Genomic DNA, 20,692 nt, shown 5'->3' on the forward strand with positions numbered 1-20,692 from the left:
CCTTAATAATTTTATAGCAGTCACCAGTTATTCACAATTTTGGCAGCCCATGATTTATTATAACTAATCACAAACTACGTTACATCTCTCTACGTCCTCGCAGACTGCCGGATGAGTATGCCAAAAATGGCAGCGCGCTTATCACACGTGAAAAAAATATAAACCTGATTAAAATTGTCACTAGTCTTTCAAAATTTTACGAAAACAATTTACAAAAGCTTTTGTTATTGAACGTTTTTAGGAAGCGGTTGTGTGCAGTTTGACTTTCGTAGTTAGCGAATAGCATCGGATCGACATTGAGAAACTAGCAATTTTAAAAAAAAATGTTGTAAAGCAGGATTTTTTTTTAAAAAGAACACCACATTTCGTTAATTAGATGTCTCAAGGATGTATAGTGTTAATGTGTGGTTTGCCAGGCAGCGGCAAGTCCACTTTAGCTTCTATGATGCAGTCTTATGCTGCACAGTACCACATTGGTGACCCAGCTGTCTTCCACATTCCCTATGACAATCTCGTCCCAGTGGAAAGCATTACTGAACTGATTTACCTGAAAACAAACCAGGTGCATAACCTGCAACATTTTCCAGTGTTAGCTAATGTTTACATTTGTGATGATGGAATACCCATCAAGTTATGCATCGTTTCGCGTCACCTTCATGCTCTGAAACATAATGCAGATGTACAACATTTAAAACCAGAAGATCCAACTGATGTTTGTCCGAGATATATATATCTGTGTTACCAACATTATTATGAGAGTTAAAAAAGGGCCTAGACTATAACAAAAAAGAAAAAGCAAGAATTAGAATATGGTTAAGACACAATCAGCTGGCCATACAAATAGAATTTGTTTCATATTTTAAAAGAGTTACTTCAAAAAGTCACGTTTTCTAGATAAAATTTCAGTGTAATCCGCATTGATAATTTTTTTTATAGCGCTGAGTAACTGGATTTAAACGAGTGAATGTAACTGTGGGAATGTCACTGGGTGATTGAAGCATTAGTCTGAGAAGACACACTGACCTGGTGAAACCTAAATCATTTGTATAATTTGTATCACTGTTTACAGGAGGAGGGCTCATCTTGGAAGTCTGTGCGAGGCCAGGTGTTGTCCTGTGTTGACTGCCTGTTAAATTATTTTCTAACTCATCTGCATCCTGAGAATGTACAACAGCAATATAATTTGCCTGATACAGAAACGTTGGCAAGCCATGCAATAAAAAGAGATGTGAAAACAGAAAGTTGTAGCTGTAATGACAGCTCAGAATGTAAAAGACTCACAAAACCTGCAGATGTGGATGATATCCTATGGCAAAGGTTCATTGAAGGTTTTCACAAAGATTTGTCCATCAATAATCTCAATTTTCACAAACAAGAAGGGGTTAAACTACAGTCATGGCTTCTTCTGATTGATGACAACCTGTATTACAGCAGTATGCGCTATGACTACTTTAAATTATCCAGGAAATGTAAGTCTCTATGGCCAGGATTAATGTACAACTTGATTTTGTCATCTGTTATTATCTACTAAAATGCTTTAGGGTACTTCTGATAAAAACTATTCAAAATGCTACAAGGGTTCTAGTTCTTCCTGCCTTTGTCATGGAATAAAATGCTGCCTATGCTACATCAGAATGAATATAATAAAAAGTGTTGCAAAATCAATGTGCAACCAAATTATGCTTTTCTTGCATATTTTCAGACAACCAAGGGCTGTGCATTCTTCACCTGTTTTGTGAATTAGAGATGGCACTAAATAGAAATGCAGCACGGTCAGTGGGCAGGGTAGAGGAAGCTGTCATCAGAGCTATGGGGGAACGATTTGAACCTCCTGATTCTGGCAAACGAACGTGGGAGAAACACAGCTTAACCCTTGATACTTGTACAGCCATTGATCTGTGAGCTTTTGGTCAGAGCACGAGAAGATTTGTATGTGTGTGTGCATGCATGTTTACATGTATTTATGCACAGAAAGTAGATGTTTGTATAAATTTTGTTTAATTTTATTTGTTGCTTTCAAAGAATAAAGGATACGTTTTGCATGACACACAAATTTAAATGGATGCATAGATCTGTCAGTGGTGTTAGGAGATAGTGCACAAGGAATAGAAAAATGAGGAATATAGCTGGTAAACTAAGCATGAACATGCAAATCTATCAAAATTTTAGCAAGAATTAAAAGCTGCATTATGAGATATTTTGAGCAAGCTTGGTAAATGTTAACATGAGGTAGTCTTGTTAGTAGCAAGTGAAGTGTGGAGATCCCACTTATCTTGGGGCCAGGGCCAGAGTTGTGAAAGGTTGGTCACCATCTCATCTTCCTTGCTGCCTTGCCTTTAAGCAGTCGGGTATCCGTTTCAGAGCTGGGTCAATTGGGGAGGTGTATGGCATCATATGGGTTTTAAACCGGCTAGCATGTGTGCCTTTTGGATGTTATTGCTCTTATACCAAGGCTATCTACTTCCCAAGCACAAGGGACATAACTGTTTCTTTTATAAGGGTGAGGGGTCATATTCATCAAGTCTTGATGACTGCAAACTTTCCATGTGTAGCCAAATTCCTAGCCAGCACATTTTCACTTAAGAGGACAACGAGATTCTGGCTCTTAAGAAATCTGTTGATTTCCTTCAGTTCTTAAACTTCTCCTTTCACAAAAATTTACTTTTTAGTTTCATTTCCACTAACTTGTTACCATTTTCTAAGTCACCATTAGAGAGCTTTCTGCCCACCCAGTCTATTTCTTAAAGGTGTTTTATTTTTTTGACTCCTAGCTATTTGTATTTAACAAAACAGAAATAAAAGCCTTTCAAATAATTTGAGAACAAAATCTGACTTGTATATTTTTAAGATTTTAAGAGTTAATAATAATCTTTCTTTCCAGAGATAGCATCTTTCATCTTGTAAATCTGGCGAGAAATGAGCTTCAGCTGAAAAGTCCAGAGGATGAAGAGGGGAAAAACATTAGTCGCTACATTTCTTCAACAAATATGTTTTATCAAATCGATCAGATCTTGCGCAGATGCATGGCAAAGCAGATGGCTGCATTAAAAGGTTTGTTATTTTTTTCAGTTAGGTTGTTTTAAAGCAGTTAGATATCTTGTGGCTTGGTCATAATGAAAGACATCAAGCTTCACCCTATCTTGTCATATTGGCATATGCACTGGCCACAGTCACACATGGTGATAAAGAACACTACACATACATTGACATACCATTCTTTTATTCTGTACATATTTAATTTAATTTGTGCACTTGTCACAAGTAGCATCACGACCAAGATAGGTCGCACTCTCTGTGCTGACCAGTAATGCTTTCTCACAACAAGTAAGCCTAGAGGGGCATCTTTGCTGTTGCAGTTCAAGTTTTCCCTTTGCATCATGAATCTCAAACTATTAGCACCCTAAACTACTCCAATAACTGTTTGTAACAAGGTAATAAATCACTGAATCAAAGAATCACAGTACATCCCAGAAGAGACCACTAATCACTTCCTACACCCAGCTTCCCATTTGGGCCACCTCGGTCAAGGCTCAACAAAAAAAAATAATCAAAGGTCTGGCCCTATATTTTGCCTCAGCTGCCCAGGATGATGAATGAATTACACCTAGTCAAATAGCTGTGAGCCCATTGTGATATCAACATAAAAACCTGGTAATTAAGTCCTGGCAGGGCAAGTTTTGCTATTCTATGGCAAGCAAAAATCACTGAGTCTTCACATACAAAAATATTTCAGTTATTTCTCATTGACTGTGAATTTCATAATCACTCAGCTGACCGTTTCCCACTTTAAGTCATATGAAGTTTGATTTTTATGTAAGTAATAATTCAGTTGACCTTAAAGCAATATATGCATGTGCCAATAACCTTGCTTATGGATTTTGCTTTTAACCTAATTTCTTATTAGTCATATGGCACGAATTAATATATTTTTACATTTTCAGTTTTTAATATCAACGTAAATTTTTTATTACAGTGGGCATCATGGCTGATGATTATAATTTGGAAAATACAATAAAGAAACACAAATTTGAGTATGGTTGGTTTATTTACCAGGTTCATTGGTATGCAAAGATAAGTTGCAGTACCTTGCATCAAGGCTTTCAGATAACAGGAAAGACCTTCTGGAGAGGTTGAAGAAAGGTGAAATTCCTGTTCCTTTCGATACCACTACAGAATGCATCTCTGACAGCAGCAAGTGTAGTGATAGTAAACTTTTTATTTTTATCGAAGAGCTCTTCGAAAAACACTGTAATTTAACATAAATAAATAGAGTAGTCAAGGAAAAGTCTTATATTTGCTGATTTGTCTTTCTTAAGTTTAGTTAAAATATATTTATGTCTTTCTTTTTTAAGGGGTTACATGATTTTTGCAGAAGCATATTCATCATTCTCTAACTTTGAAGCATAATGTAATCATGACATTTACATGTCTGTTAACAACATTAGGTTGCCACAACAGATTTCTAATTTATGCATTGAATGTGTTTATTAATACTATGAAAATTATGCATTCCATTGTTATTCATTCATTTGTTAAAAACAAACAAAAAACTAGAAATCTTAAAACGCCTTGACTGACTTTTTTTAATTGGAGCCTTTTTTTAGTGAAAAAAACCCCAATAATTGACTTTGTACTGAAATGAAAGAACCATATCCTTTATTCTTGTTTGTGTGTGTTTCTTTTCAGTAATAGTGCTTTGAGCCCACCTTTAATGGTGGGGAAAAGCGATATTCAAATTGACTTTATTATTGTCTTTTATGCCTATAAAGAAAACGTTTTAGTTGTGGGAAAAGAAGAATGCATGCAGAAATAACCACGTATCATGAAATGTTCACGCAATAAACCAGATAACATTTAAAGTCTGTGTACTAAGTTTCTTAGCTACCATTGCTTCAATGCAAAAATCAAAATGCTAAGGAAAAAGCAAAAAAAAAAAAAAAGATTTACTGCCCCACTACATGCTACATGGTTCATCATCTTGATGATGCCATCACCCAGTAGGGGTGGCAAAAGAGTAATCTCAGTGATATAGTATAATGATTCAGTCTGTGATATAATTAAAGACAATATGTGGTTTATAAAAAACGGAACATCTTATTGTCAAAAACACATCTACTGAGAAGAAAATTAGGAAATTATGAAGAGATGCTTTTTTATTTTCAACAAATATAAAGTTGTATTAGCTCTAAAAAAAATTCACAGATGTAAAATTGTAAAAAAAGAAATTTACAAGCCTCTCAGACATGCCATTGTGATGCTACATAAATCACAATTAAGAATTATTAATGACTAAAAATATTTTTCAGACATTTTCCCATTTAATGTTTGTAGTTAAGCTGTTCATATTGTGATTAAAAGGAAAGCAGCAAGTCTCAAAAAAAGAGTATTTAATTTCATGTACATTAATCATCAATGAATACATTTATTCAGTCCATGTATTCTGAAATTCAGCATATTCAAAGGTATGCTAACATACATGTAAACTGATGATGTGCGAGCAGACATACTTCCATACATATGCACATAGTTCTGAGGTCACATTGCTCTTTTTTTTTTTTTTAGCAGTAATGCTTCTTTGAAAGGAAAATGTCCTTCACTGACACTAAGCTCAGCTTTAGAGAACTGCTGATTATGAGATCTACCCTGATGATGTGGTTATGTCCAGAAAAAAAAAAAAAAAAACGTGGCTCCTATTATTAAAGTCTGCAAAGAAATGAATGACTTAACTCCAAATGTATTCTAAAAGAAATTACTACAAGGACATCTTTCATTTATGATTGCATTCTTGTGCTAAAAATTTACTGACAAATAAAATGGGGTGGAGTGGTGGGGTCTACTTATGGAAGTGTGATACAAGAACATATTTTACAATCGGGATAGAAATAGTTATTTAAATAACAATCTAATAGTTTTGACATAAATGTTAATTTAAAATATAAATAAATTCACTTTTAAGATATAGACTACTGAAAATGAGGGTATCTTGGCAAGCTTGAAATAAGGAACAAAGAAGGCACCAAAACTATTATTGCTCTTTAACACTGTGGAAAAAAACTCTTGTTACATTGTGCACTAGATACATACATTCTTGCTACAAAAATCCTTTCATCTTAAAAAGTCAAACAGCAGAGCATGAACAAGAACAATCATAATTTTATTCAAAATATATTTTTTCCAACATTGCACAACACACATAAATGCCTAAGCATGTATCCTTGAGTGCATGCCAGTGTGTACTCATGTCTGCATAAACACACAAGTATGCTTATCATCTACAACATTCCCTGCATACATTTGCTTCTGCTATTACTTATGTTTCTTATAAACAACGGGGAATATGTCTTGAAACTACATGGCAGTTCAAGACAACACAAGGTAATACTAAATTATTCAAGAAAATGCCCATATCCTGATAGAATGCAAAATTAACCTTACATGTCAACATATTTCAATTTCACTGACATCACATTTTTGCGAGGAAAAACATAAAAAGAGAACTAATAATGTATTTGGAAACCTGTTACTCAAAAAAACCCTTCTTAATGATAGGAAAACTTGTACAAGCAGAAAGCCTTACTTCACAATGTATCCAGTGAACCGCTAAAACAACTTAAGCATGTGCCATCAGCGAAGCTGCCCTTCCATGAAATGGCAATGTAGGCAGTTTACTTACAAAAGATGACTGAATACCTTCCCTATTTAGGGGGTTACACCTATCGATTTACTGCGACAGGGTGAGAGGAGATCATGCCTAGCTGCCATTATCTCCCACACCTGCTTTTACTTTTTGTGGTCTGTCTCTGCTGTGAAGTTGTGCATGACATTATGCTGTTTTCTACCCATCTTTTTCCCAGGGATGTTTCCTTTATGTGATATCAATGTAGTCTAAGCTCCAGAGACATTTATTCACACTGTTGCAGTTACGAAGCTAGCACCTGAGTGGAGAGTTCACTGTTCTATCGTTGGTCAAGGAAGCACTGAAGCATGCACGTAAGCACCAATGCTTTAACCTAGCATTCTTACAGAAGAGTGTAAGCACCAATGCTTTAACCCAGCATTCTTACAGAAGAGTGTCAGAGAATAAGCACACCAGCAAAAACAATGTATTCTCCAAACAAGAAAGGCTTTAGGAACAGGCATTTGTGAAGGTAGTTATTCAAACCATTTTTATCCAAAACCAAAGGCAGCAGTATCTGCATTGAAATGTACAAAATAACCAGTATATGCAAAGCTACTGTTACATAGAAATTTATAAAATAATGAGACACTTTCTAGCTGGCATGTACAATGTATCTCTTCAGACAATCAATTTCATGCTGTTAGTTCAAAGGTGTCAAAGGTGTCCTCAACTTCCTCTGGCCTCCTATCCTCATCCTTATCTGTTTTTATGCGAAGTGTAATATACTAAAATGATTACTACAAAATCTATATAAATTTAAGATCTAATCTTCCTCAAAGGAAACAATATTCTGTTTAGCCCTTCACTCCTTCCCTATATCCAAAAGAAAAATTCACTCTAATTATGCCAGCAAAATTACTTTATCAATAGGTGCTGCATTATTGTGAGCTGGCTTCTGCATTTAGGTGAAAATTGTTAAGGAATACCGTGTTTCTCTTTATATTGTCTGCGTGCCGTTTCCAGCATTGCCTGTTTTCGCTCTTGCAGTGACAAATGCCGATCTACTGCTGACTTAGGAAAAGCAGATGCTTTGAAAGTCACACTTTCAATCTGAAAGAAAAGGAAAAATATATAGACAAAGACAGTTTTTAGTAACTTTCTGAAAATAAACCTATATAAATATATCATGCCTAAAGATAATTAGCATAGAGAGTGCTATGTATTTATACGTGTGGGAAGTGATGGAGGTGGTATATGTCTAGTTGATATCTATGCAGATCCATGCAGTTTATCTAATCCTAATCAAATTTTACAATTGTACTCTTTTTCTCTCTGCTTTCTTATCTTTTGCTCCAGAGTATGTTCAAGTTTCTTAATGTCTTTCATATTCCAGGGAACTTTTCCATTGACTCCTTAGCTCTTTATCTTCATTTATATAATTTGTTATGTTTACCACAGTGTCATCCATTTGCTGATACTTGTGTTTCTTTATTGTTTGTTAACTGTTCATTTGTAGTCTTTCATGCAGAGTGCATTGAACTCGCTTCCACAAGGGGAAATGCACTCTACAAATTGAATTATTACATTATTAATGAAATACACAACTGTATTGCTCCACTTCACCTGCTGAGCCTCACTCTGCTTTTAGCCCTATAGAAGGCTGTATTAGTGACATTAAAGATTGGATGGTTAAAAAAAAAAAACTCAACGATGATGAAATTGAAGTCCTCTTATGCTCAAGAAGAATAAATCAATCATTCCTCATAGGTCCGCCTAAGCATGCCAAGGTGGGCGAAATCAACATCACCTTTATGTCGTCCATCAGGAATCTGGGATTTATTCACTGCTGACATGACCCTTTATAGACAAGTTACAGCTGTCAGCCAGCCTATTAAGAGCTATGTAAGTTCAGCATCATCTGCCATGTCCTGTCTGTGCTCTACCAACACTCTTGGCTGTGCATTTTTTCTTTCTAGGCCTGATTACTGCAACTTCTCGTTCACAGGCTGTCCCTCATATCTCATTCAAAAACTCCAGAATGTAAAACTGCATGTCTGGTGCTTAAAGCTAGGAAACGGGACCATGCACTGGCTGGTTCCCAGTCACTTAATCCCCAGACACTTCATCCCCGACACTTCATCCCCTAGACTTTTAAGCACCAGACACTTCATCCCCAGACACTTAATAAACTAATAAATTTATGAATTTAAATTCAAATCATGCTATTCAACGTCATTTGAACATCTACAACATTAGTTAAAGTTCATATAAGCTAGTAAATTTAATGTTCTTCAACAATATGATATGAAAATTGTTCTTGAGTGTCGGTGATGAAGTGTCGGGGATGAAGTGTCTGGGGATTAAAAGTCTAGGGGATGAAGTGTCGGGGATGAAGTGTCTGGGGATTAAGTGACTGGACACCGCACTGGCTACCCATTCACTCTCACATTTAGTGTTTTAAATCTTTGCAGGCTTGCACCCTATTTCTCTGAACTTCTGTCCTCCAACACCTCAGCCAAACAATGTTGCTCTTCACCTGATGACCGTATCCTAATTATGCTGATCACCAGAACAACATATGGTCATATGATTTTTAGTTACTGTGCTGTAAAACAATGGAACTCTCCTCTCCTCTTCCATATCCGTCACCTACCCACCATTTCTTTTTTGTGCAAAAGTTTGTGTAATGATATCTAAGTCTTTTGGTTTTCTAAAAAAATAAAAATAAAAATTACTGACCATGCTGCTTGCAGAGAGCTGTGGTGCCAAATGTTGCTGCATTTCAACATTTCCTTCTAAAATATTGGTGATTGTCAGGTCAACATCTTGAGTTCTTTCTGGAAAAAATATTTCGTGGTTTTTGAAATAAATAATTTTAATTTAGAAATATTTAATTAACTTTTAATAATAAGGACATTAATACACATAGGCACATGCAAGTGTGAACAATATATATATATCTCAGAAGAAATAAAATATGGGATATTTATGGTGCCAGCATCTTGTGACAAGAAAAAGATATTTAAACACAAAGCTGTAATACCTAGCATGTTCAAAAATGATCATTTCTGTACAAGCTAAATCTAAGGAAGCAAATATCATCAGACTCCACGCCAGAGTTTACCAAAAGCCTTACAAAGACTGTTCTTGGCAAACTGATGAATGTTAGTATATGTTCCTGTCTCACCCAAATCTTTTAACACAGCATAGGTGCTTGCATTTGGAAGAACATCTTTTACTAGCTTCAGCATGTGGTTGATAGCAGGATTTGATGATGAAGGTTCTCCCTGTAACGGTGTGTGTTGGGCCTGCATATTGTCTGGGTTTGATGCCACAATCACTGCAGTGAATAAGATCAGGAATAAAGCAAATCAATGACCATACACAAAATTTACAATTTTGAGGAAACCAAGAGATTATAATCTTCAGTCTTTAAATAATTTTAAGGTAATAAATGAAGGGTTAAAAAACAATATGAAGTATGAATCTAAAATATCTACACTTTTACCAGATGAATGTTGCTCAAGTGATGATGCCTCTCTTCCATCAAGTCTCCTTTTTGTTTCCTCTAGCAAGTCAGAGTAGGTAAAATCAGCAAGCTCTGCACCTATGCTTTTGGCAAGATTTGCACATGTCCGTTCAGTAAACTGTTCTGTGCTTTCTGATTCTCTCCTTTCAGTAACAGGCAGAAATCTTTCTCAAAAAAACCAAAAAAAAAAACAAACCCAAAACAAAACAGTTATACAGACACAAAATTATAGACTGGTTAAATAGTCTCTCTGAGACATGTAGCTTCAGACAAAGATCTCATAAAAGCTTGAGAAAATAATAAACTTTTATGCTAAAAAACAGCAAGTTGACATATAAAGTCATTTGAATAGTGAACATCAATTGAAATCTTAATAAAGATGTTGCCTGTACACTGGTGTATGCATCTATGTATGCATATGTGAGTGGGTGAGCATAAATATGGTCCCATGTGAGAAACATGAACAGAAAATACCACAAAAAAAAAAAAAAAAAAAAAAAAAGAGCAAAAGATCTATGTCAAACTTTCAGCAGCTTTAGGGCTTTAATAAAGTGGCATTTCACTAAATAAATGATGACAATTTCAAAACTATTTTAGTACCTACTTTAGATTGTAAATTGTGACAGGTACAAAGAAGGTGATCAGAAGGTCAGTCCACCACGAACTGCTGATATGAGACTGATAAGATCAAAAAAAAAAAAAAAAAAACCAGCAAAATTAAAAATGAAAGGCAACAAGTGAATAGTCAGAATCTTGTAAGCAGCTTTCTTCTAACAACTGCTCTTCAAATCAAACTTCTTTTTTATAACATGTATTTCACTTGTATTAGAGAGGTGCAATAAATATACCTAAAATGTATTAAAAGGTCAAAGTGTTCAGGGGCCAGTAAGTTTCATACTCAATTAAAAATCGTCCATTTTGTTCATGCTTGAGTGCCTCTTTGGTGGGTAGCAGACAATGAATATTATTGTTCTTTTCCTACCAAAAATACCATTTTTGGTGGTAAAATTTCCTTCTTCGAGTACTTACCAGATGACACGACTATATGGAGATATCACCCTCTAGCTACCAAAATCCAGCTGTCCAAACCCATTCTGTTCTAGCGATCCCAGAACAATAGGACTTGAATACAGCTCAGCTCCCTCTCATCCCCACCTATTAACGCCAGTGAGCACTCTACTTGTTTATCGATTGACTGAGTCTAGAATCCACTGCATGGTAGGCTGGAGAGAGCTAGTTGTCATGTCATCTGGTAAGTACTTGAAGAAATTTTACCACCAAAAATGGTATTTCTTCTTCATACTGTACCAGATGACATAACTATATGGAGACTAACTAAAAGGTAGAGGGAGTGGCATCCTTCCATGCAGAAACTTAAATAAATAAAAATTATGAACTAGAGAATGACACCTATCCATTAGCTACTCATAACTACTCGTGATTGAGTAGACATCATTAGCCAGCATTAGGCTGTCAAAATATGATTGAAGCTGAGTGCGGCAATGTGTTTTTGAGCACCTTTCACATCCCTAAGGCTTTCACCAGCACTCGTCATAAGGCCCTTGTTGTGGTACTGTTGTGGTTTCTATCACAGTTTTTTTTTTTTTTTTACATGAATGGGTTGTTAGCCCAAAGCAAAACCCCCAACCTGGAGGGTCAGGGTGAATCATTTTAGTCTGGCCTCTCCCTTGACAGACCTGTTCCGATTGGTTAGACCTGCCAGGAGCACAAGGCTCCTGCCAACGTAGCCCTGTGGATCGACAAGCCACCACACCACTACAAGGTAAGTTGCACCAACTGCTGGTGGTCAGGAAGGATGCAGCCTTTATATTTGCTTATAAATGATAACACGACACTGGAAAGAAACAAGTTCTTGATTTTTCCTGACGTTTCCAGTACTGATTTCCAGCTTTCCTACTATTATCAACAGAACATGACCACGTTTCTTTGCTCTCTATACTTTAAAATCACAAGTAAAAAATTGTTTCATATGAATAATCTTCAAATACCATTTTTTAAAAATAAGCTGCGGGAAATCATCAAAACACTGGCATCCCAGACTTGGAGATTGTGCCGCAAAATTTCAAACAGAGAACAGTGATGAAATGCTTAGCAAATTGGAGGATATCAGAGTGATAAAGGATAAATTTACAAAGAGTAAGGCAGAGTTTTAATGTAGCTATTGCATGCTTTGATATGGCAATCATTACAGAAGTTGTCAGGTTAACCATGAACTTGTATTACTGGACTGCTGTTAACTAATAGAACGAGGAAGGTTTGTACAAAGCTTCAGGTTTAGTCACATTCATTATTAAGGCTCGCTGAGACTAACAGAAGAGAACTTAGCAAAAGGCTAAGCATTGGTCTCGGCAGACAGACAGCAATCCACCTATACATGTCTGTGGGTTAATGATCTCTGCCTGCAGAAAACAGAAGAATGCAATTCAAAACTGAATAAACCTCCTATGGCCTAACATTTTGCTAGCTGAACTGCCAGTAGCATTTTACAGATCCTTGCACACAAATGAAGCCAGTGCTCTGCATGCACCCTACTTTCTTAGAGGTACAATGCAATCATGACAAGTCTCTCTAAATCATTTTTCAATTATGCTTTTCCACAGACTGCAATTTTGGATGGTTGACTGCTGGTTTATTTGTGGTCTTTTGTGTGCAGCATCCTGAGCTCACATCCACATGGGGAAATGCACTTTACAAATTCAGTTATCATTATTTAAGTTTAAGCTATATAAATCAAGGTCACACAGGCCAATCAACAAAACTGCTACAGTATTAGAACATATCTAAACATTCTTCTTGTCAAATGAATCCATCACAAAACTTTTAACACTACTTCATCAGTTGTCCATGTCACGCATTAGTCAGTTGATTTCTTTTGCAAAAGACAACACAAACTTGGTGGCTTTCATGACTTGGTCATTAGCTGTGTTACAGATGGAATTGTAAGTAAATGATTGATTTGCAACCCAAAATTTTGATGCATAGGTGAACATGCACCTATAGTAAAAATCTACTTCAAAGAATGGACCATATGACATACTTACAACACTGATGTCAAAGAATAATCTTTTTATTGTAATTCCAACCTGCAAACACATTTAAGTTTTCTCAAGTTTCTGAAATAATTTCAAAGAAGTGAGCAGGCCAAAGCATCAAATCAGTGTTTAGTTTTGATAAGCTTGTTAGATGCCATTCAATGTCATATGCAGGATAGTGAATACCCAACAATTATCTAGTTTATACAGCATATATCTTTACAGGATTAAGAATTTTTCATACTTTTTTTTAGCCATCAAAAAGAACCACAAATCACAACTTACAGGCTGTATAGGAGCATCCAGCTGAAATGCAAAGTACCTGAAACACACAATGTATGTTAAAGACTAAAGCAGATCAAGCATAAAAGTAATCTCGTGTAAAATTATAGGGAAATGAAACTTCTTTAGAAGACATAAATAATTAATAATGTGACTTTCAAAGATTTTAATCACCTAAATAGAAAAGAGTTATTTCTTAAGGTTTGGGAAATTAGCATCTTGTAACTATGTAAGCCCACTAATAATGTGGGCTTTTCTTTAAAGCAGATTGTGGTAAACATGGAACAATCTTTTAATCTTTAAAATTTTATTTTTACCTACATTTATATTTATTTACTTCAAAAATTTCTTCCCCATTTTTCACCCTTTTATTTTATTAATGACTTGCAGAAAATTCCAGGAACTTACCAAAGAAAAGAATTCTCATTATTGACAAAAAAAGTCAATAAACTAAAATGCCACTATCAGTCCAGTGATAACTTTACCTAAATTTTAACAAGCCCTTAGAATAACTTGTTCTGCCTCCTTCAGGAAAAAACAGTAATGGCCATTTTTCTTCTGCAACATAGCACAGATTGAAATGACTGTTGCTGCATCAAAGAAATGATAAAATTTCTTGTTCAAAAAAGCAAATATACAGGGTGTCCAAAAAGTTTCGCCCGATTTTATATTGATAACGAATGTAGATTTTCAATGAATTTTATTGTATGATAAATGAGAACTACGAGGATAATTTAATCATAGAAACCACTGACGTACTACTAACGTGATCGTTCAATACGCGCTGAACATCGCTCACCATCTGCCTGCCGCCTGTCGGTCACGTGTGTGTTGACGTCATTTCAATCTTTTCGTCCTAGAATATGGCTTTTAGACTCAATCAAAATCAAAGAATCGCTGCTGTTCGATATTATTATCAGTGTGGCTCAAATGCAACTGAGGTGAGCCGTCGACTTAGTGACGAATTTAGCATTCATGCTGTTCAAGGCAGGAACATCAAGTCACTTGTCAGCAAGTTCGAAACAACGGGCTCTGTAAACGATGCACCCAGATCTGGACGGCCAACTACAGCAACATCTGATGTAAAAAGAACAGTTATCTGCAAGTCTAATCAACAGTCCGCAAAAATCTGCTCGACGCCTATCCCGCGAACTCGAAATCAGTCGCCAGTGTCCATAATTTATTGCGTGAAAGGAATTTGAAACCCTATATTCCTCGTCTATTCCATGCTCTGCATGATGGAGATGCTGATCGAAGAGTTGAGTTTTCGGAGATGTTCCTTGACTTGATGCGCGATGACGAAAATTTTCAAGATAAGATCTGGTGGTCAGATGAAGCTTGCTTCAAACCACGAAACATTCCTGACATTCGCCGAGTTATTACCGAAAAATTTGCCACAATCGATGTGGAACTGTGCCAAAAGGGTTTTTCGTAAGGTTGCATCACGATTGGTTTCTTGTATCGAACACAACGGAGAAGAATTTGAACCATTCCGTTAGTATTTATCATTATTTGTTGCATCCTTGTTTCTTTCGTATTGATCATAGTTGCATCTTTGGTTCATTCATAGTTATCACTGTGCTCGTAGTTCATCATACAATAAAATTCATTGAAAACATACATTCGTTTATCTTATCAAAATCGGGCGAAACTTTTTGAACACCCTGCAATGTCTTCTAGCATAGATTGTTCGGTTCAGTCTATTCAAGCTTTCATTCATAGATTTACAGACTAGATAGCTAGCTCTAATTGCGTGATCCAGTGAGTCCAAATGTTTTGTGAGATTATACACACACACACACTTTTATTTGCACATTAAAAAAAATCTCATTTGCTTAGTTATTGAAATTCTACATATAAACAAATTTTTTACAAAAAAAAACAAACAAACAAACCAAAGTTTCTTCTGTCTTCTAATGTAAAAGAAATATATTTATATCTCTACAATTTAATTAATGCTACTGTACTTTATGTGACACACCTGATCTTATTTGAGCTGTAAAGTACACCTTGAGAGAGAGCAAAGGGGTAGTCTACTCTCAACCCAATTTGTCTGGGACTGCCTTTCTCTAATTATCAAATGTCTTCAGGCTCGGTGCTTGCAAATCTAGCTCCATTAGCACAAGATTCATTCCCCACATGTAAGGGACTGAGGGTGGGTGGGGAATATCCGACTGACTACCCATATGCCATGAATCAACAATATGGATACAGTTAAACAAAGTGTAGACTGCTACTTGCTTTATTTTGCATATATGATGTAGCCAGTCTAACAGCAATTTCAATTCATCTGACTCAGGAAGATGTAATGTGAACTGAAAGTGTAGCTTCAATTATACAGACCTACCATTTACAGCTTTCTTCACAGACAGTAATCTCTCTTCTTTGTCCTTATCTCGAGATACTTGCACCTGCCTAGTAAGATGAGTAAAGTCTCCTGACAATGGCATTGGTTCTGTCACCTGCATTAAAATTAATTTTAGGTAGGACTTAGAATGTTAAATGATTGCCGATAATAATAATTGAATGTCTATAAATTGAGAAAATATGACAAACTCAAATAAAAAAATGTTGACCATCTTACCAAAGAATAATGCATGACCAGATTTAGTATGAAAGGATCAAGACTGGTGACATGATTTGCCACAAGGACTAATTGTGGGCGACTGTCACGTTCAGCCCCGTCAGTTGTTACAACTAACCCACACACAGCAATCATCAGTCGTATTATGAATCTGGAAAGAAAAAGTGAGATCAGGTGATTCTTTACCCCCTAAAATCCACATCATAAATTGAATATTTTATCTATTCATTTTTAAAAAATGTTTTCCACGTTTTAGGCCAGATGCTTTGAAAGTCACTCAAAACATAATAAAGGCACATATATGTTTAATCTGGTTAAATTGGAATTCAAAATCAAATGTTGTCATCTAAAATAAAATAAAATTGTATGTCTATTTGTCATGTTCATGTAGATATTACCTTTTCAAAATATCTCTCACATATCCTTTACAAAACAATTATTGCATTGATAATGTCACATTTTCAGGGCATTAACACATGCTTAGTTGTGTCACCAGTGATAATCTCTTTTTTTACTCATTCCCTGAACTATCCATATGACTGTATAAATGTATTGTGGTTACTGCATTTTTACACTTTTTCAGAAACCCATGTAACCTTTTCAACAAATGTGAATGCAGAGGGTATGCAGATTTCAAAAGCAAAGGGAAAGCCAAAAAATATTTTAAAAGAAGGCCATAAAGTAAATGATGCAAACATAGCGACTTCTTATGTTATTTGCTTTTCCTAAGTTTCCACAGTTCTAACTCTAAGGTTTTGACATTATCATGAGTTATTTATATATATCTACATAATGTGTTACCATCAGAGTCCACTGCCACTAAGGTGGTCAAACACATTTTGTATAATCGTGTCCAAAAATATTTTTGGAAATTTCATAGGATTGATCTTATTTCCTTTAGATTTACGAAAAAGTGCTCTTTCACAATAGAATGAGATAAAAACAGTTTATTTCTGCATATATTGTTTTGATGGGATAGTTTAGACCATTTGCTAATTCAATCACTACATGAGTTGATTTGTCCTCAGACTTTAGTCCTTTTAACCACTCCCAATAGTTGATTCAATCAAATGTCCATGGAATATAAATGAATTTTTGTTGTAGTATTGGGATGACATGGGTACATCGATCTTTGACTTTCATTAATTGTTTACACTTGTAAGAGGGGGGTGGGTGGTTGGAATCATGTTTTTAGTTTAAGGTATTAGATATAATAAAAAAATACTTAATTGTTGCTTCCTTTCATATGTATATGCCTAAATATGATAATAATAATGTAATGGAAGGTGAGCTACTTAGAGCATGTCAGAATTTGTATTGACAATGGCAGTCTTATTTATGTGTAGTTCCTGAGCGATGAATCAACTCATGGTTGCAGCTGAACTGACTCTTTGCAATTATCAAATTTATGATGGGCAGTGGTCAACATAATGTAGTAAATATGTTAATATGGAAATTACTGCTGTTATAAACCTGTCATAAAATTTGATAGAACTTCTATTTCTTTCTGATTCACATGTGGATTGAACTAAATTGTGGTGATATCTTTGATGCCTAGGATGGATGCAAACTTTTCAAAAGCTTGACATTTTAAACCTTAAGGAACATTTTGCCCATTTCAGTGAAATTATGGGAACTGAAAATGCCTCCAAAAAAGCAGTGAGAATAATAATGCTCAAAGATCTCTACAATGCATCTTGCAAACAAATCCAAACTATCATAAAATAATGGGCAATTAATATGCTTGCTAAAAAACCCAACTAAATCCAGTCATTTGAAAATGACCTTGTACTAGGCCTTTAAGAGAACATCATATGAACTGAACCCACTTGTGAATAACAGGGATCCATGACAACAGCAGGAATATGAGAACAGCATGTAGAAAGACAAAGCACCGAACTGTGGCAAGGATAATTCCAAATGGTAAATACAGAAGAAGAGACAGTAGATTTTCTCTCTTGTATAATCTGAAACAAGCAAACACACAAATAAAAAACCCCAAGTAAATATTTCAAGAAGAAATACTGTTACTACTGTTATGATATTGTAGAAAATTCTCCTTTAGTTAGTCAATAAATTACTAGGCAGTGCATTCAGCTTTATAAAAACCTAAAATTTATCAAATGGGATTAACATTTCTGCTTTGTTAAGTATTAAACATGTTTTAATATAAATAGTCTGGGAGATTTAAGCAAATGAATGGTAGGCTTGATGTTTCAACTCTTTAAAGAAATAAGAAATAAATTTATTTTAAAAATTCACAATGGTAGTCACAGATATGTAAACCAATTTTTCTACTTTCAAAAATGAAAAAAAATCTAATTTAGAGTATATCACATTCATAATAACCATTTACACCAATGTGAAGGCAGTCCTATTGTATGGTTCTAAAATATGGAGAGGGACAAACACCATTAATAAAATCCAGACTTTTACCAATTGAGGCCTACGTCATATCCTGGGCATTAGATGGCCTAAAAAATTCTTCAATATCAGCCTGTGGGAAGAAAAAACAATTAAAATCCCACTAGTCAAGCCATCACAAAATGCAAGTGGGACTGGATAGGATACACCCTGTGCAAACCAGCTGACACCATTGCCAGAGAGGCACTTGAACCCTCAGGTAAAAAGGAGAGTTGGGACAAGATAAGCAGAGAGTTAGGTAAAGGATACTGGAACCACATGGGCCTGAATGAAGGGGTTCCCAAAATCAGGTCTGTTGGAGAGGTGTTGTTGTGGCCCTATGCTCGAAGAATAGCATGAAATAAACTAACAACCATTTTAAAATTGTCTACTTCTTCTACCATAATGGCCTAGATTAGTAGATCTTACAGTCTTTCCTTGTGGATTATAGGAAAAAACTGATATTAGTAATAAAGATAAATGAAGGATGAAAAAAAGCTGAAAAGGTGAACAAACCAGCTTGGTGAACACAAGTTGTTCCTACTATGAGAAAGAAATGAAGAGAAAGAAGATTGCTTGGTGAGCTGACTTCCTGAAGGCTTTCGCCAACATGTGTCACAGGCCCTTCTGAAGAGGGATCTCCTCGTTGTGCTTGTGTTGCATTTGCGGTTTCTGTAGCATGGGTTGAGATTTACAGGGTAATGTTGCTAGCCCCATGCCTAACCTTCTTCCTTCATCTGGGTTTGGGACCATGGGTTTCCAGGCAGAGTTAACAAGAAAGAAAAGTTTTATCTAATTCTAACCAAATCATACTCTCAACCATTTAGCTACACATATGTCCATCCACCTTATGGATACACTGAGCTTCACTTGCTCATTTTCAGCAAAGACTTACAATTTTTCTGCTTACCTAAAACTCAAGATGTGATTGACTTAATTCGAAATTGGGAAGGAAAAAAAGAGTTTTTGTAAAGTTTTGTGCTTTCTTATGACGATTCTTAGTCTCAGATTACTAAATCAACTGAAAAAATCACTTACTAAACAAATCTGTACCATTATCTTTGCCCACTTTATTTATTAAGTCTTGAAAAAATGTGCTTGCCTGTGCTTTATTTGATTATATGAAAAGTGGATATGCTTCAGGACATCCCTCTTGTGCTTTTATGCTGGCCATTCTGTGCTAAAGTGTCGATTTTTGTTTATTTTGTATGTTTTTCTAAAGTATTTTACTTTTCTTACTAAATTTCGTCAATGGAGAGATTTTGTGAAGTTCACACCTAATGTTTCTGCATAGCTTAAAAGTTAAGGTTAGGGTTTGTGGCAGACTATGAAAAACCTCAAGTTTGGGCAAACGGAGAAATGTAAAGTGGAAAATGAGCAGATGATGTTTATCAGATGCGTATTGTGGATGGACGGGCTATGAGTAGCAGCCGATTAATATCAATTGTCCTGTCTATATCTTGTTTCCTACTTGATTTACGATTACACTGACAATTTTTTTCTTACTATTTACTTTTATGAAAACATATACCACCTTGTAGCAAATTTTTATTTGCGTCATATTGGTATGGATGTTATAGGTCTGTGTACGATAGTGTATTTTAGAGCTATTCTATTTGTTCTGTCCTCTTATGGAAATAACCAAGCTTAACTGCTTTCAGTCAAGTTTCAAAGCGTCTAATTGCAGATGTATCCTATATATGTGTAATCACTGGCGATAGTTATTTACTATTTTTAATATCAAAATTATGCAACGGATAAACAGTAAACAACATAAATAGGAAGACTGATCAGAGGCATGAGTTTTTCGTGAATTGGGGCAAAACATCTTATCAGTCATTTCACATATCAAACTAACTTCCATAATATCTTGCTTTACTAAATTAGCAGGTACACAATAATCAACCAGACAGAAAGTAACATAAGTTTGGGTAAGTAAAACTTGTAAGTTTACCCCCTGGGAATTTCATTTACGATGCCAATCTATCTTTCAAATATAAAAGTATTTACCTGTGGCAGCTTATGAATTTTTCAACACAATGAGCTGCCATTTTTTGCCTTCTTTATTGGGTAGCAAAAAGAAGTTTGTGTAAAATATGGAAGTTGACCAGCGATTACAATATGGAAGTCGCCATTTTCACGAAAATCTATGACGTCATATATTTGTGAGCGACAATAAATTAATTGAAAACTGACTTGTCTTTTAGCTATTGAATGCCCGT

General features: G+C 35.4%; 2 protein-coding genes across 4 annotated transcripts in view; one reads left to right on the forward strand and one right to left on the reverse strand.

Annotated features, from left to right (window-relative positions):
* The first annotated feature begins 71 nt into the window (after positions 1-71).
* LOC112564087 (L-seryl-tRNA(Sec) kinase-like) lies at positions 72-4,940 on the forward strand. 2 transcript variants are annotated; one of them, XM_025238681.1, is made up of 5 exons: positions 72-562; positions 1,070-1,469; positions 1,703-1,898; positions 2,882-3,051; positions 3,974-4,940. In XM_025238681.1, exons 1-5 carry the CDS (start codon positions 377-379, stop codon positions 4,132-4,134), a joined length of 1,113 nt encoding a protein of 370 aa, XP_025094466.1. In that variant the 5' UTR covers positions 72-376; the 3' UTR covers positions 4,135-4,940. The 2 variants fall into 2 exon arrangements, with proteins under 2 accessions (XP_025094466.1, XP_025094465.1); XM_025238680.1 differs by having other exon boundaries at positions 73-562; positions 4,054-4,940.
* A 1,080-nt stretch (positions 4,941-6,020) lies between these two features.
* Positions 6,021-20,692, reverse strand: part of LOC112564081 (ancient ubiquitous protein 1-like) — a 32,044-nt gene continuing 17,372 nt past the window's right edge. Inside the window, exons 1-12 of one of the 2 annotated variants that reach the window (XM_025238665.1) lie at positions 20,481-20,683; positions 17,897-18,034; positions 16,068-16,218; positions 15,831-15,945; positions 13,969-14,041; positions 13,487-13,523; positions 13,211-13,252; positions 10,753-10,826; positions 10,128-10,312; positions 9,807-9,959; positions 9,359-9,456; positions 6,021-7,729 (exon numbers count right to left, since the gene is read on the reverse strand). In XM_025238665.1, the coding sequence (XP_025094450.1) occupies positions 7,595-7,729; positions 9,359-9,456; positions 9,807-9,959; positions 10,128-10,312; positions 10,753-10,826; positions 13,211-13,252; positions 13,487-13,523; positions 13,969-14,041; positions 15,831-15,945; positions 16,068-16,218; positions 17,897-18,034; positions 20,481-20,521 (1,242 nt within the window). In that variant the 5' untranslated portion in view covers positions 20,522-20,683 and the 3' untranslated portion in view covers positions 6,021-7,594. Of the gene's footprint in view, positions 7,730-9,358; positions 9,457-9,806; positions 9,960-10,127; positions 10,313-10,752; positions 10,827-13,210; positions 13,253-13,486; positions 13,524-13,968; positions 14,042-15,830; positions 15,946-16,067; positions 16,219-17,896; positions 18,035-20,480; positions 20,684-20,692 lie in introns of those variants that run through there. The other variant, XM_025238666.1, reaches the window with a different exon arrangement.

This window comes from Pomacea canaliculata, linkage group LG5 (assembly GCF_003073045.1).
Source record: "Pomacea canaliculata isolate SZHN2017 linkage group LG5, ASM307304v1, whole genome shotgun sequence".
Classification (NCBI taxonomy): Eukaryota; Metazoa; Mollusca; class Gastropoda; order Architaenioglossa; family Ampullariidae; genus Pomacea; species Pomacea canaliculata.